General features: G+C 44.4%; 1 protein-coding gene and 1 long non-coding RNA gene across 7 annotated transcripts in view; one reads left to right on the top strand and one right to left on the bottom strand.

Moving 5' to 3' along the window:
• KYAT3 (kynurenine aminotransferase 3) overlaps window positions 1-14,295 on the top strand; it is a 339,825-nt gene that overhangs the window by 313,304 nt on the left and 12,226 nt on the right. The window contains exons 1-4 of one of the 6 annotated variants that reach the window (XM_083743485.1): window positions 6,707-6,839; window positions 9,679-9,779; window positions 11,325-11,383; window positions 12,285-12,429. In XM_083743485.1, the coding sequence (XP_083599611.1) occupies window positions 9,681-9,779; window positions 11,325-11,383; window positions 12,285-12,429 (303 nt within the window). In that variant the 5' untranslated portion in view covers window positions 6,707-6,839; window positions 9,679-9,680. Of the gene's footprint in view, window positions 1-6,706; window positions 7,135-9,678; window positions 9,780-11,198; window positions 11,384-12,284; window positions 12,430-14,295 lie in introns of those variants that run through there. The other 5 variants (XM_083743488.1, XR_014565405.1, XM_083743486.1 and 2 more) reach the window with 5 other exon arrangements.
• LOC310846709 lies at window positions 2,602-6,697 on the bottom strand. The gene is made up of 2 exons (XR_014565497.1): window positions 6,578-6,697; window positions 2,602-5,063 (listed from the first exon to the last, which is right to left on the bottom strand). It is a non-coding gene; the product is annotated as an uncharacterized lncRNA (long non-coding RNA).

Genomic DNA, 14,295 nt, shown 5'->3' with positions numbered 1-14,295 from the left:
CGCGCCCGGAATTTCCCGGACGCGCGCGTGGTGCGTGTGGGTTATAACCTGTGTGGAAAATGGAGTAAACGTCCGGGAAAGTATGGCAGCTGTTGTCGGCAGTGCTGTTTGCGCCGATTTGCCATAATAGTAGCTCAGAAACCGCATGGGGTGCCGTGCTTTTTAACTCGTGCCTGAAACACATGGGATGTTTGAGCTGCAGTGTCTGTTCCATCTAAAAATCCCAAGGAGGGGGAGGCTTTAGAAAGTGGCACTTAGTAGCAGTTTTTAGGATGGATGTGGGCAAACAAGGTAAAGGTAAAGGGACCCCTGACCATTAGGTCCAGTCGTGGCCGACTCTGGGGTTGCGGCGCTCATCTCGCTTTACTGGCCGAGGGACCCGGTGTACAGCTTCCGGGTCATGTGGCCAGCATGACTAAGCTGCTTCTGGCGAACCAGAGCAGCGCACGGAAACGCCATTTACCTTCCCGCCGGAGTGGTACCTATTTATCTACTTGCACTTTGACGTGCTTTCGAACTGCTAGGTTGGCAGGAGCAGGGACCAAGCAATGGGAGCTCACCCCGTCGCGGGAATTCGAACCTCCGACCTTCTACAGATAGGTAGCCGTGTTGGTCTGCCATAGTCAAAACAAAAAAAAATTCCTTCCAGTAGCACCTTAAAGACCAACTAAGTCAGTTCTTGGTATGAGCTTTCGTGTGCATGCACACTTCTTCAGATACACTGAAACAGAAGTTTCCAGACCCTTCTATATAGTGAGAAGGTGGGGAGGGGTATTACTCAGAAGGGTGGTGGGAATGAGTGGTTGGCAGATAGCTGTGATGAGCCTGTTGACGACTCTTAACGACTGCAATAGGTCTTACAGGGAGAAGCAAGGGGTGAAAAGGTGAAAAATGGCTTTGTCATGTATAATGAGATAAGAATCCAAGGTCTTTGTTCAGGCCAGGTTTCTCCATGGTTTTAAGTTTGGTGATAAGTTGTAATTCAGCAGCTTCTCTTTCCAGTCTATTTCTGAAATTCCTTTGTAGTAAAACAGCTACTTTGAGATCTTGTATAGAATGTCCTGGAAGACTGAAGTGTTCTCCTACTGGTTTCTCTGTCTTGTGATTCCTGATGTCCGATTTATGTCCGTTTATTCTTTGGCGTAAGGTCTGGCCTGTTTGTCCAATATAGAGAGCTGAAGGACACTGTTGGCATTTGATGGCATACACAATGTTAGACGATGAGCAATTAAATAGTCCCGAGATGGTATGTGTGATGTTGTTGGGGCCAGTAATGGTGTTGTCCGGGTGTATGTGGCAGCAAAGTTGGCATCTGGGTTTATTGCAGGCTCTGGTGCCAGTGTCCGTGTTAGGTCTGGTTGTAGTATTATTGTGGGTTAGGAGTTGTCTGATTGGCAAGTCCTAGGCTCTGTGGTTTAACCCACAGCGCCACCCTTGTCCTCTGGGCAAACTGACACTAAATCCAGGTAAATTGGAGGTGCTGTAGACTCTGCTGGATGGTGACTACCAGGAGGTCAGATCACATAACACCATTGTCATTGGTCGCCAGTGCATTTCCAGATTGAACCTAAAAGTGTTGGTTTTAACATTTAAAGCCCTAAATAATTTGAACCAAAGCCCAATGGAAGGACTGCCTGCCTGCTCCCACACTGATCTTCCCGCTTTACTCTTAAGATCAAAAATGGACAGGCGAGTCAGAGGGCGGCTAAGCTCCCATTTCTGCGGCTGACCCAGCTGGATGCTTTCTTCTGCCTCCAGTTCCTGTTTCTCCCACTGCAAGAGAAAACAGGTGGCTAGGCAGAGTTGCACAAAAGACAGGCATACAAACTACAGCCTTTCCTCAGCATGAATTGACTATATCTCAGTTAGAAACTTTTCAATTAGCACTGTTGTGAAGCTCTTCCTTGACTGGAGAAGATGCGGGTATGTTTAAGTCTTGCCTGGCAACTATAGCAACTGACATCCTGCTTTGCTCTTGCATAAAGTGTGCAGTCTGAAAGCAGTACCTCTCTCTCTGCCCTCCAAAAATGTGGATTAACGGGCTCACTGATAGCTTACAGTCTGCCGAGATTCCTAACTACAACTGTCTTTAAAACCCAAGCCTTAACTGGACTATAAAAGGTAAAGGTAAAGGTACCCCTGCCCGTACGGGCCAGTCTTGACAGACTCTGGGGTTGTGCGCCCATCTCACTCAAGAGGCCAGGGGCCAGCGCTGTCCGGAGACACTTCCGGGTCACGTGGCCAGCGTGACATCGCTGCTCTGGCGAGCCAGAGCCGCATACGGAAACGCCGTTTACCTTCCCGCTGGTAAGCAGTCCCTATTTATCTACTTGCACCCGGAGGTGCTTTCGAACTGCTAGGTTGGCAGGCGCTGGGACCGAGCAGCGGGAGCGCACCCCGCCGCAGGGATACGAACCGCCGACCTTTCGATCGGCAAGTCCTAGGCGCTGAGGCTTTAACCCACAGCGCCACCTGCGTCCCTTAACTGGACTATACAATATCACAAAACAAAAATCACACCTAGAGCTTTTTGCTCACATCTGCACTTTGCCACTTGCCACAGTGGAAAATTGTGGGGTTATTGTTTTGCATCATTTCCCCCCTGTCCTATCGGGTCCTTCTCTGAGAAACAACCCAGTCTTGGATCCAGCCCTGCTGTGCCTCTAATGCCTTGTTTTGTGACCTTACGATTGGCTACTGATGGTGGAAACCCCAATCAGTAGTAGCATGTGTTCTGCTCTGCTTTTGGAAGGCATAGTGAGAGCTTCCACTTGGCAAGCACAGAGGAAGCAATAAATAATTCCATAGCAGCCAAAGGAGCTTCTCTGCTGGCAGAAGGACACCTTTGCCTCATCCTATCCCCTTTCAGCAGTGTGGCTCAGGGATTATGATTGTTTTGTAAAGCAAGTAGAAATATGCTCCTTGTTCCTTCAAACATAAACATCCAAGCTTTTCTATAACTGTGCTGTTGCACCCGAATTTCCTCTATGGAGTTCCCATTTGCCTTTTATAAGATTCCCCCTTCTCCCCAAGTTTCATCCCCCCACTGTTCTCCCCCTAAATTCAAGAGCTCCCAGTTGTGCCATATAAATCTTTGTTTTCCCCTTTCATTAAACTGAGTGCATTTAGTTTTTTCCCCAATAAAAAGCTTAAAGAACTCTCAGCTGTGATGTGCTTGAACTTGCTTTCTGCTAATACGTTGAGGGATGTGGTACAAAAGGGAATTTTTGGCCACACAGAATTGCCAGTACATGTTCCAGGGGCAGCATTGCCCATCCTTGTTTGCCCCTGAGCAAAGCATGTAGCTACCTGCATGATGCCTTTCCACTAAATCCAGGTTGAAAGCAGCTATGTCCTTAAATATGTACTTGCATTCAGTTGTAGATGAGGGTGAATAACCTTAAGGTCAACCCAATAAGTCAGAGCTAATGATAGTGGGGGAATCAAAGGACCAATTGAATGGGGGAAAGTTATGTAAGGGCAGGGTTACACTTTCCTGTAAAGATCAGGTTTGCAGCTTAAGAGTACTGCTAGACTCAACATTACTTCTGGATTCCCAGGGGGTATCTGCTGTCTGGAAGGCCTTTTATTAGCTGGGCCTGATTTGCTAAGTATCCCTGCTGAGACACAGCAGACATGGCGGCTGCCAGTTTTTGTGTTTGTTTTAATAATTTTTATTAAAGATTTATTGTCTGCAGTGAGGTTTGTTTGCATTTGTTGACTATCATAATGCTCTCTGCTGTATTAGGCAGCCTTTGAAGATGGTTAAAGAACTTCAGCTACAGTTATTGAGATGGCTTATTTTTAATAGGCTTGGTTCAACATGATCACGTTTCACCTATTGTGTGATTACTGCACTGACATTTAAAATCAGAGTGCCGGTTTATTTTACAGAACATTGCTACTCTTGCTTTGAAAATATAAAAGCCAGCACACTTCATTTGGTAAGCCATATTTATCTCACATTGGATTTAGTTCCAAGGAAACAGGAATAGAGCTGCAAAATTGTATTTAATACTAGCAATAAAGAGGAAGTAAGTAGTTCCCCTTCTCATGTAAATCTGGATCACCAGCCATGCTTCACAATGCTGGGATAAAAAGAGAAACGTGTCATTATGAAAGGATCCTATCTTTCAGAACAGGAAGAGTACATTTGCTACTGCAGAAAACATTGGTTTCAGTTTTAGCACTCAAGTGTGGATGCTCAGAAATGCGTGATTAGTTGTTGCACTTATCTGCAGAATCTGTTTGTCTTACAAGCATCATAGTAGTGCACGCTACCCACTTCCCCAAGTGACAAGGAATTCCAGAAACAGCAGATTTCCATCAAAATTCTGAGAAGGGCTTTTAGTTACAATGAACATAAATCAGCAAGAATAAAATGTTCTTAAAATTGAGATATCCTCCGAAAGCCCATATATTCATAGAGCTTTATTGCACGCTGCCCTCTACTGGCCCATTTGTTGTGGTGATTTGAAAACCAAGTAACTTTCTCAAAGTGTGCAAAATACTTTTATTTGATCAATGTATGAGGCTACCTATGAATGAGCCCAACTGATGGGCTGTCATCAAGCTCAGGATTATAATGACTTATGATGGTTGCACCGGGTTTCTAATGGGAGTATTCTGCATTACAGGTGTTAAGTTAGCAGTCCCAGGCCGACATTTTGCCCACATTTAAGCTTTAATGTACCGGTAATTGTCGCAGGGTGTACTTTTGCCTCCAATGCGCTTCCACCGCTGGTTTGGGATGCGATGTATACACAAAGTAAGCCACAATCCACATCTATCCTGTTGTTGGTTATGAAATACTTTGTTTTGATCTATTTCCCCCAAAACTAGGTTCAAAATGAGAAAAATAATGACCAAGCTGAGTTTTAAGTTGGTAAGGTGCGTGCACACAGCCTATGAAGCCAAGTTGACTCGAGCAGCAGCTTCACAAGGAAGTGCCATTTCTCTCTTTCCATCTCTGTAGGACAATTGGGTTGTGGGGAGAAGAGCTCTAGTCCTGAGCAGCTGGTAGAGGCATCGTTTTGATTTTTCACTTTACAAGGTGAAAAGATCTATGTACGGTACAGAAAACAAATTACAGTCCAAGAAGGAACATAGCTTTTATTTGTAATTTTACAGGGAAGGCTTATGCTCGCAGCTGTCCTCAAGCAAGGTCATTTTCTACCTAAGAATTGCCCCAGAGCCCTATCCACACTTAACACGGTGCACGCCTCCAAGAGGCAATAAAATGTTTGGCTCCGTAATCTTCTACATGCACTTCTGTGCATTGCTGTTTCAGAAGGCAGAGTCCAGTTAGCCTTACTCCCAAGAAAGTGTACACAGGATTTTAGCCTTGTTCTAATACTATTTAGCAGGCCCACTCCTTGGGAAAGTGTAGTGGGTAGGGGCTAAAGGCCAGCTCATTATACAGTAACAAGACTTGGCAAACTTTTCCTACTTCAGCCTGCCAGTACCATATTGCATATTTTTTAGTGTTTCTCCACAGGTAAAACTTCCCACATGAACACCATGTCAGGAAAAGACTAGTGGTTCCGAATTAGCTAAGTACTGCAGATCCCCCGTTTTTCAAAAGCCAATCCATGGACCCCCTACTTTTGAAAATTTTGATAATTCTATGGTATTTAATGGTGTCACAGATTCCCTGAGTGGGCTCTGCAGACCCCCTGGGGTCTGCAGACCACCAATTGGGAACCAATGGACTAGAACAGAGCTTTCCAAGTTGTGTGTCGCAACACATTGTGTCGGTTGCAGTGTGTAGTTGTGTCATGCAAATGCTCTCCATGCTCCTCCAGGGACTGGAAAGGGGTTAGTTTAACCTCTGGTTTGCTAATAAAACCGAATTACTGTTATGCAAAATGATGCATGTCTAAAAAGTGTGTTACCAACATGAAAAGTTCGGAAAGCTCTGGACCAGACTGATCCTTTCTCCCTAGCATGGCAATTTTGTATGAACAATATTTTTTTCAAGGGGGAGCACATGCCACATTCTGACACTGTGAGTGTGGGTGTGTGGGGTACAGCGAGAGCTTCATTTAGCAAAAAAGGAAAAATAGACGCTAAACAGCAAAACAGCCAAGTGGTCATGGGCGTAGCTTGCCCCTCAAATCATGTAAATAAATAAAAATACTTAACGAAAAGTAGAAATTTTAGAAAGATTTTGACAGATTTTTCCCCAGCACTTGGGGGGGGGGAGGGGGGTCGAAAGTAACTTAAAACAACTTAAAACAACCGTGGTTGAGACATTTAATTCCAAATCTGCCGGACAGAGGATGATGACAGGTGGGTATCCTTCCCCCTGCCCTAACCTAATGATGCAGATAGCATAGAAGGAGACAGAATCACATCATATAAACAATAAAATGCTGTGAAAAGCAAGATTTCGGACATATGCAAAATGCTGGAGCCGCAATGCTAAGGCAGAAATGCTTGAGTGGAGACAAAGGGTTTTCCTTCATACCCATGGTGGGAGCTTGGCCTGTTTCAAGAAGAAGCTTGATTATTATTATTATTATTATTATTATTATTATTATTATTATTATTTCCTAGCCACTCTATGCTCCTTTACCTAGTGCCTGCTGCATGTACAGAGATTAGCGAAGGTTGCAAACTGCCTGCGGGAGAGAAAATGCAGAACGGCGGCGAGACCCCCCAGCTTTCTCCGAGGCCGCAGCCGAGGCGAACCGCCGAGAAGCCGCCCCACGGCTCCAGGAAACAACCAAGCGGCTCCTGCTCCCGCCGCGGCCTAGTTAGCCCCTCCTCCCCTGCGCCGTCTTCTCCGCCTTTCTCCTAAAAAAAACCCCACACGCCATATATCCGGGATAAGCGAGGTAAGCGAGTTGTCGCTTTCCTTCCCCCCGACCCGCCGCCACGCGCCTGAGGGGAGATAGGAGGAGGCCGCACTCCCACCCGTCGCCGTCCTTTCCCTGAATTTTTCGCCCCGCCGGCTTCGGGTCGGCCGCCGCTAACGTGGCTTCTCGTCCCTTCACACGTTTAGATATGAGGGGAGGAAAGGGGACAAAATGGCCTCGGGGGAGCCTCCTGGAAATAAGAGGAGGAGGCGAGAGACCCCATAACCTTGAGGGGGACCAAAAGGCAGGGGAAGCCCGCGTGGTGGGAGCAGTAGTAAGAATAATAATAACTTTAATATTTTTCTCTCGAGGTGGAGGAAAGGAGTATTGGCAAGGCTTCGTTTGGGCGGGTGAATCCTCCCCCCCCCCGCCAAAAAGCCCTCAGACTTGGGAGTTTGAATTAAGCAAATACAGTAATGCGATTTATTTAATAAATAATCTCAGAAGCGGGCGTTTAATTTTTAGGCAGGAGTGCTTGCCGAATTCACATGCCAACCCACTCTCTTCCAGAATCCTGGGAACTGTAGTTTAAGGGTGCTGGGAATTCTAGCTTCACGAAGGGTACAGTGCTGGATTAAACCCTGTGGAAGCCCCTAGGCAGTCAAAATCTCGGTTCCCACCCCCCGCCCGACAAATTATTTTGCTTCTTTGTAATTTTATTTTAAGATCAAATAGATACTATTTTGATCTGTTGTTGCAGGGCCCCTAAAAGGCCCATAGGCCGGGGTTACACCTGCCAGCCCACTCCCCCTGAATCCTGGGAAATATAGTTTAAGGTTGCTGGGAATTGTAGCAACATCAGTTGTCATACTTTGGGATTTTCCCGGACATTTTGCCCAGACACTGCTTTTGGATACAGTGGAAATTCCGGACATATGGCAGCCCTATACTCTGCCTATTTGGTAACCCAGTGCTGGAGGGGTAAACTTAAGCTCCCAAGAAAGGGTTTAAGAAATTGAGGGAACGTTGCCTGCCTCCAGGGTCTCTCTATTTTGTGCTGAGATTCAGTTTGCATATTGGCAAATTCAGGTTACGCAAGGGAAGTGGGTTTGGTGCTCGTGTGTGACAAAAAAAAAATCTTCCTAAAGAAATCGCACAACTTGTAGTAAGGAAAAGGTGTGGATAAATGCACTTGAAGGTGTAGAATAACAATGGCTTGATAAGACGTTGTATAGCCTCTCTTGCAAACAAATTTGAATGAATTTTCAGTAAACAGTGGGCATCATATAACTGCTCAGCAAGTCAGGATGAATACTCAGTAGATAGGTCATATGAAAGTGACCTAGATTATTGGATCCTAATGGTACTAAGTGTTTTTATTTTGGGTTACAGTCTCATAATGTAACATTCTTCAGTTTCTGGGGTGATGAATTTTACAGCTGGCTGTATTGCATAATGCATATAGTATCTCAAAGAAGTAGTTTAAAATATATTTTGATGCCAAAGCCTCAGTCAGTATAGCCAGTAGTTGGAGATGAGGGAGCTTTAGACCAGTGGTCTCCCCCCCCTTTTTTACCCATGTAACGCTTAAAAATTGCTGAGGGTCTTGGCAGACAACTTAATTCTTTTTCTGCCTGTTACAGCAATTGTAAGGTGCTGTGCTAGGTGCTGAATACTTTTCAATTGTATATTTATTTTGTTTCATATATATTGTATGAAGTACAGTATCAGAATTAAAAGAAGCAAGAAAAATACAATTAACCAATATGCGATGGATGTGCCCTCTCCTGTCTTCAGCCACAAATCCACAGATATGCCACAGAATGAATGGCGCTCACAGATGGTTGTTGGTCCACAGACCACAGTTTGGCAACCCTTGCTGTAGACCCACAACTTTCAGAAGATCATAGTTCTCCTGCTGGCAGTAGGCTGTGGAAGACCTTGTGGGATGCCAGTGGCTTTGTATTACCTGGATCCAAAGTCCCCCAGGTCCCACCAAGAGACTTGATTCTTGGGCTGTTGGCTGTACCAGCAAAAACATTGACACTTTTCAACTTCCACCCAGTCTGGTGCAAGCAGGATGGCTTCAGATGTGGATCTGCTGCTCTGCCTTGCTGATCCTGGCTAGGGATTAGGCTTGTTCTGAATGAACATGCATACTGACTGGTTTCTGTAATCTTAGAAACATAGTGATTTATACTTAAGAGTACTGACTGACCCAGTTGCAGGAATCAGGTAGTTACTAAGCCTAAAATAGGAGGGAAAGCTTACCTAGATGGATGAGTATATGACGTGTGTGATGACTTTCAAGTCCTATGCTCCTCCTATCTATCCTTAATATAAGCACATGTAAGGCTTATATTAACAGAAAGGGAGTAGGTGGTGCTGTGGTCTAAACCACTGAGCCTCTTGGGCTTGCTGATCAGAAGGTTGGTGGTTCAAGTCAGAGTGACAGAGTGAGCTCCCGTTGCTCTGTTCCAGCTTCTGCCAACCTAGGAGTTCGAAAGCACACCAGTGCAAGTAGATAAATAAGTAGTCTCTGGCGGGAAGGTAAACGGCATTTCTGTGCGCTCTGGCACTCTTTACGGTGTCCTGTTGCACCAGAAGCGGTTTAGTCATGTTGGCCACATGACCCGGAAAGCTGTCTTTGGAAAAACGCTGGCTCCCTCAGCCTGAAAGTGAGATGAGCACCGCACCCCATAGTGAAGTTTGACTGGTCTTAACTGTCTGGCGGTCCTTTACCTTTACCTATATCAATAGACATGCCACATAGGGATTTAAGTTACACTGAAGAATAGTTATACAATTATGGTCTGGTATTTGGCACTATTGTTTGTGTGTAGTTGTTTCATGCACTTATAAACTTATTGTTATGCAGGCATGTTCTTTGCTCAGCAATGCTTCAGCTACCTTGGCACTAGAACATCACTACTGAAGATTACTTACCCTTTGAGATACTTCAGGGTTTCATCGTCTCCTGTATGTATTCCATATCTTCATAGCTTATGTGATTGTATGTGTATATTGTTATATTTATTTATGATTCACTCATGCCCACGATCCTGAATTTGGAGATCTGGTTTTGTTTTGCTCTCCAGCATTGCCAGACACTTGTAAACCAATTCACCTTTTGTAGTGAGCAAGTTTCTGCAAGACAGGATTTTCTTCAGGTTTCTTCTATTCTTATTGCAGACGGTATCAATTGGAACACTGTTACTATTGACCATAAGTTAAAATAATGACAATTTTAGTAGTAGACCAGTATGGCTATATAGTTGTGTCATTCTCTAAGGTGCTGCAAGACTCTTAGTTGATTTAACTTTGAGAGATATGTTTAAAAAGAACCTTGGTAAAGGAAGCTTTTTTCTTCCTTTTGTTTCCCTTACCACCTGTAACAGCTTAAGCTACATCCTCCATCTTTTTTATTTATTACATTTCATCAAATCGTATGTAGAGGTCCGGAATGTGGAGTCACTAGGTTGGCTTGGATATTAAAAAAAATATCCTTGCCTTTCAGACATTCATGAAGCAGTTCAAGATTTGGATTGAAAAATAGTGTTCTGGAGTATACATATACTGTATAGCCAGCACGGTAGAATGAAGGTCACCCAAACAGTGCTTCCTGTTATCTGGACTGTGGTTATGTCACGTGGTGTGTGTTGAACATACATATTCTTTACATATATGTTCCATTTGTTGAACAGCTTTGATGTTACTGTGTGGAATTTCTCAAAATGATTTTTTTTAAAAAAAACTTTAATACTATGATATTGTCTGTTTGAATATGTTGCTGGTACTTGAGTTTTGTGTTGGACAACCTTAGCTTTTAAAACAGTGGTTAAAAAACCCTAGTTTTTAATAGATCCACAAAAATTCTAGGAAAACAAAGGAAGGGGGTTATTTTTTCTTTGGGAATGTGGAAAAACAGTTTTCCAGCTGTTGTTTGTTCAGGATGGACAGAGTGGCACAACCAGTGGGGTGTATTCTGTACCTAGCAGATTTTTTCCTCATATGATGGAGAGAACATAGAGCCAGGCGCAATAATCTTGTGAAGACAGATCCTATTACCTAGACACAGGTTTTTATTAATCTGTCTTATGCACATAGCCTAGCCTTTGCAATTTCGCTCTGTCCGTTAGTTTGACTTCACCACTGTCTTTGAAAAACAACAAGATATATAAATCACATTTCCTCTACCCCTTTGTTCTCAAGTAAGTGCTAAAAGATTGTGCTCTGACATACATCTATGATATACTCTGTCTTTCTTATGCTGGGTTTGAACAGAACTTATAGTTAATCTTAACCATTCCATTTAGTATCCTTGCATAGATTGGCATTTTGTCAAACATGTATTGTAAGAGAATATTGGTTAATTGTTACATTGAACTGTGTTTGCAGTGCCTGTCAGTTTCATCAGCTTTAGAATGAACTACAAGGAGAAATGTCATGGATTACCATAGTGTCCAACAATACAATACTTTGTAGTTCTAACAAGAATTATCCGTCTTTGATTCTTGTATGTAGACCATGACCTTCAAGCACAAAAATGCAAAACGAATTGAAGGGCTGGATAGCAATGTGTGGTAAGTAATTATTAATGAAAATGAATGAATGAATGAATAATGAAAATCTCTGTACTCCTTGTAGTTCATTTGTATGCTTTTCACCTACATTGTCAGCTGACCAGGTGCAGGGCCAGGGTGGGGGGCAGGGAGAGAAACCTCTTGGTCAGTGAAGCCACTGGGAGTGGGCTCCAGGCTTTTGTGTGCTCCTCCCCTCTATTCCCCTCTTCCATACAAATAAATCTCTTTGTTCCTTTTATGGTTAAAAGATCTTGGATGAATCACAGTGATAATTACTGGTTGTGCAGCCTGTGAGTCTGCAGAACAACTCTGCTAGGACTACAATGTTTAAATAATGGGGGCAGGGGCAGGGTCAATTTTAGCTAACAGATTGAGATAAGGTGATTCTGGCTTTGTTTATGAGGCTATTATGGTTCTAATTTGCTACATTTATAAAGGAGGAAAAAATGAAATAATCCTCTGTCAACTGCGTGGGGGGTCAAATGTGCTCTCAACAGCATTGGGGCGGGGGGGACACAAAACCTGTTGTATCGGTCTTCAGTGTTCTAGTTGGTCCTCAACCAAGATGATTTTTGAATTGGCCTTTGGTGCTTCAGAAGTGGTTATGTCACATCCCACGTGTTTCGGCTTAATAAATGTTACTGGGAGTGGAGGATGAGGCACAGAAGCTATGTAACACTTATGGCACCTAGTTCTAGCCTGAAAGCCTGACTTAAAACTAGACTGATGGCAATGAGGCCTCCAGGATCTCTGATTAACTAATATCTGATTGAATGCTCTCTGGGTAGTTTCCCACAGACCCATGTGTTCTATACTGTGTTTTTGATTTACCATGGATCTGAAATATTCTTCCTTGTAAATGTGTATTAAATACCTTTGTAATAATTTCTTCCTTTCCTAGGGTGGAATTTACAAAAGTTGCTGCAGATCCCTCAATCGTTAATCTGGGACAAGGACTTCCAGATATATCTCCTCCTAACTATGTTAAAGAAGCATTAGCCAAAGCATCCTCTGTGGATATGCTGAACCAGTACACCCGGGGTTTTGTGAGTACATCTTAACGCTCTCTGAGAGGTTGCTTTAAATCAGTTGCATATCCAAACATTTTCTCATGGTTTCCACATGCGCCTTCTTCAGTTTGGAATCTTGGGCTGAATAGAAACACGGTAACCATAAATCGGGACGCAGGTGGCGCTGTGGGTTAAAGCCTCAGCGCCTAGGACTTGCCGATCGCAAGGTCGGCGGTTCGAATCCCTGCGGCGGGGTGCGCTCACGCTGCTCGGTCCCAGCGCCTGCCAACCTAGCAGTTCGAAAGCACCTCTGGGTGCAAGTAGATAAATAGGGACCGCTTACCAGCGGGAAGGTAAACGGCGTTTCCGTGTGCGGCTCTGGCTCGCCAGAGCAGCGATGTCACGCTGGCCACGTGACCGGAAGTGTCTCCGGACAGCGCTGGCCCCTGGCCTCTTGAGTGAGATGGGCGCACAACCCCAGAGTCTGTCAAGACTGGCCCGTACGGGCAGGGGTACCTTTACCTTTACCTTTAACCATAAATCGAATTCATCATGCGAAAGGGCGAAAGGCTGGGCTGGATGAATCCCAAGCCGGAATTAAGATCGCCGGAAGAAATATCAACAACCTCAGATATGCAGATGACACAACCTTGATGGCAGAAAGCGAGGAGGAATTAAAGAACCTTTTAATGAGGGTGAAAGAGGAGAGCGCAAAATATGGTGGTCTGAAGCTCAACATAAAAAAAACGAAGATCATGGCCACTGGTCCCAACACCTCCTTGCAAATAGAAGGGGAAGAAATGGAGGCAGTGAGAGATTTTACTTTCTTGGGCTCCATCATCACTGCAGATGGTGACAGCAGTCATGAAATTAAAAGACGCCTGCTCCTTGGGAGAAAGGCGATGGCAAACCTAGACAGCATCTTAAAAACAGAGACATCACCTTACCAACAAAGGTCCATATGGTTAAAGCTATGGTTTTCCCAGTAGTGATGTATGGAAGTGAGAGCTGGACCATAAAGAAGGTTGATCGCCGAAGAATTGATGCTTTTGAATTATGGTGCTGGAGGAGACTCTTCAGAGTCCCATGGACTGCAAGAAGATCAGACCTATCCATTCTGAAGGAAATCAGCCCTGAGTGCTCACTGGAAGGACAGATCGTGAAGCTGAGGCTCCAATACTTTGGCCACCTCATGAGAAGAGAAGACTCCCTGGAAAAGACCCTGATGCTGGGAAAGATGGAGGGCACAAGGAGAAGGGGACGACAGAGGACAAGATGGTTGGACAGTGTTCTCGAAGCTACAAACATGAGTCTGACCAAACTGCGGGAGGCAGTGGAAGACAGGAGTGCCGGGCGTGCTCTGGTCTATGGGGTCACAAAGAGTCGGACACGACTAAACGACTAAACAACAACAAACCATAAATCTCCAAACAGTGGCCGATGTAAATATGGTCCAAAGAGGACTATACGTAGGGCCAGGAGAACTGACTATGTAATTCAATCAAACTTCCCAATGTAACGTTATTATTAATCTATATAGTACATTTCAGCATACAGGGCACTACACTTTGGCTTTCTTGCACATAATGCTTAACCATGGTTTGGCATTATGAAGATGAGCCTCAAGGAGTGTTTTAAAAGATTCAACTTCTGTTTTTGATTAACTGCAGCTTCTTGTGATATTCAACCCACACACACTGTGGTTAATCATTCGTTGAAACAAGCCAGCTTCAAATCATGGGTTATGAACTGGGCTTGTTTCAATAGACTGAAGCCATTTGTCTGGACATAATGCTAAACTACAATTAACTTAAAGCTTCCAATCTTCTCCTTGCAGCTGCATGGAGAAGGGAGCAGGGGCAGAGGGAGGGAGGAGAAGGACAGGAGCCTGAGGCTTGCTTT

This window comes from Podarcis gaigeae (assembly GCF_964106915.1).
Source record: "Podarcis gaigeae genome assembly, chromosome: 6".
Lineage (NCBI taxonomy): Eukaryota > Metazoa > Chordata > Lepidosauria > Squamata > Lacertidae > Podarcis > Podarcis gaigeae.
This window is presented reverse-complemented; position numbering and strand designations above follow the sequence as displayed.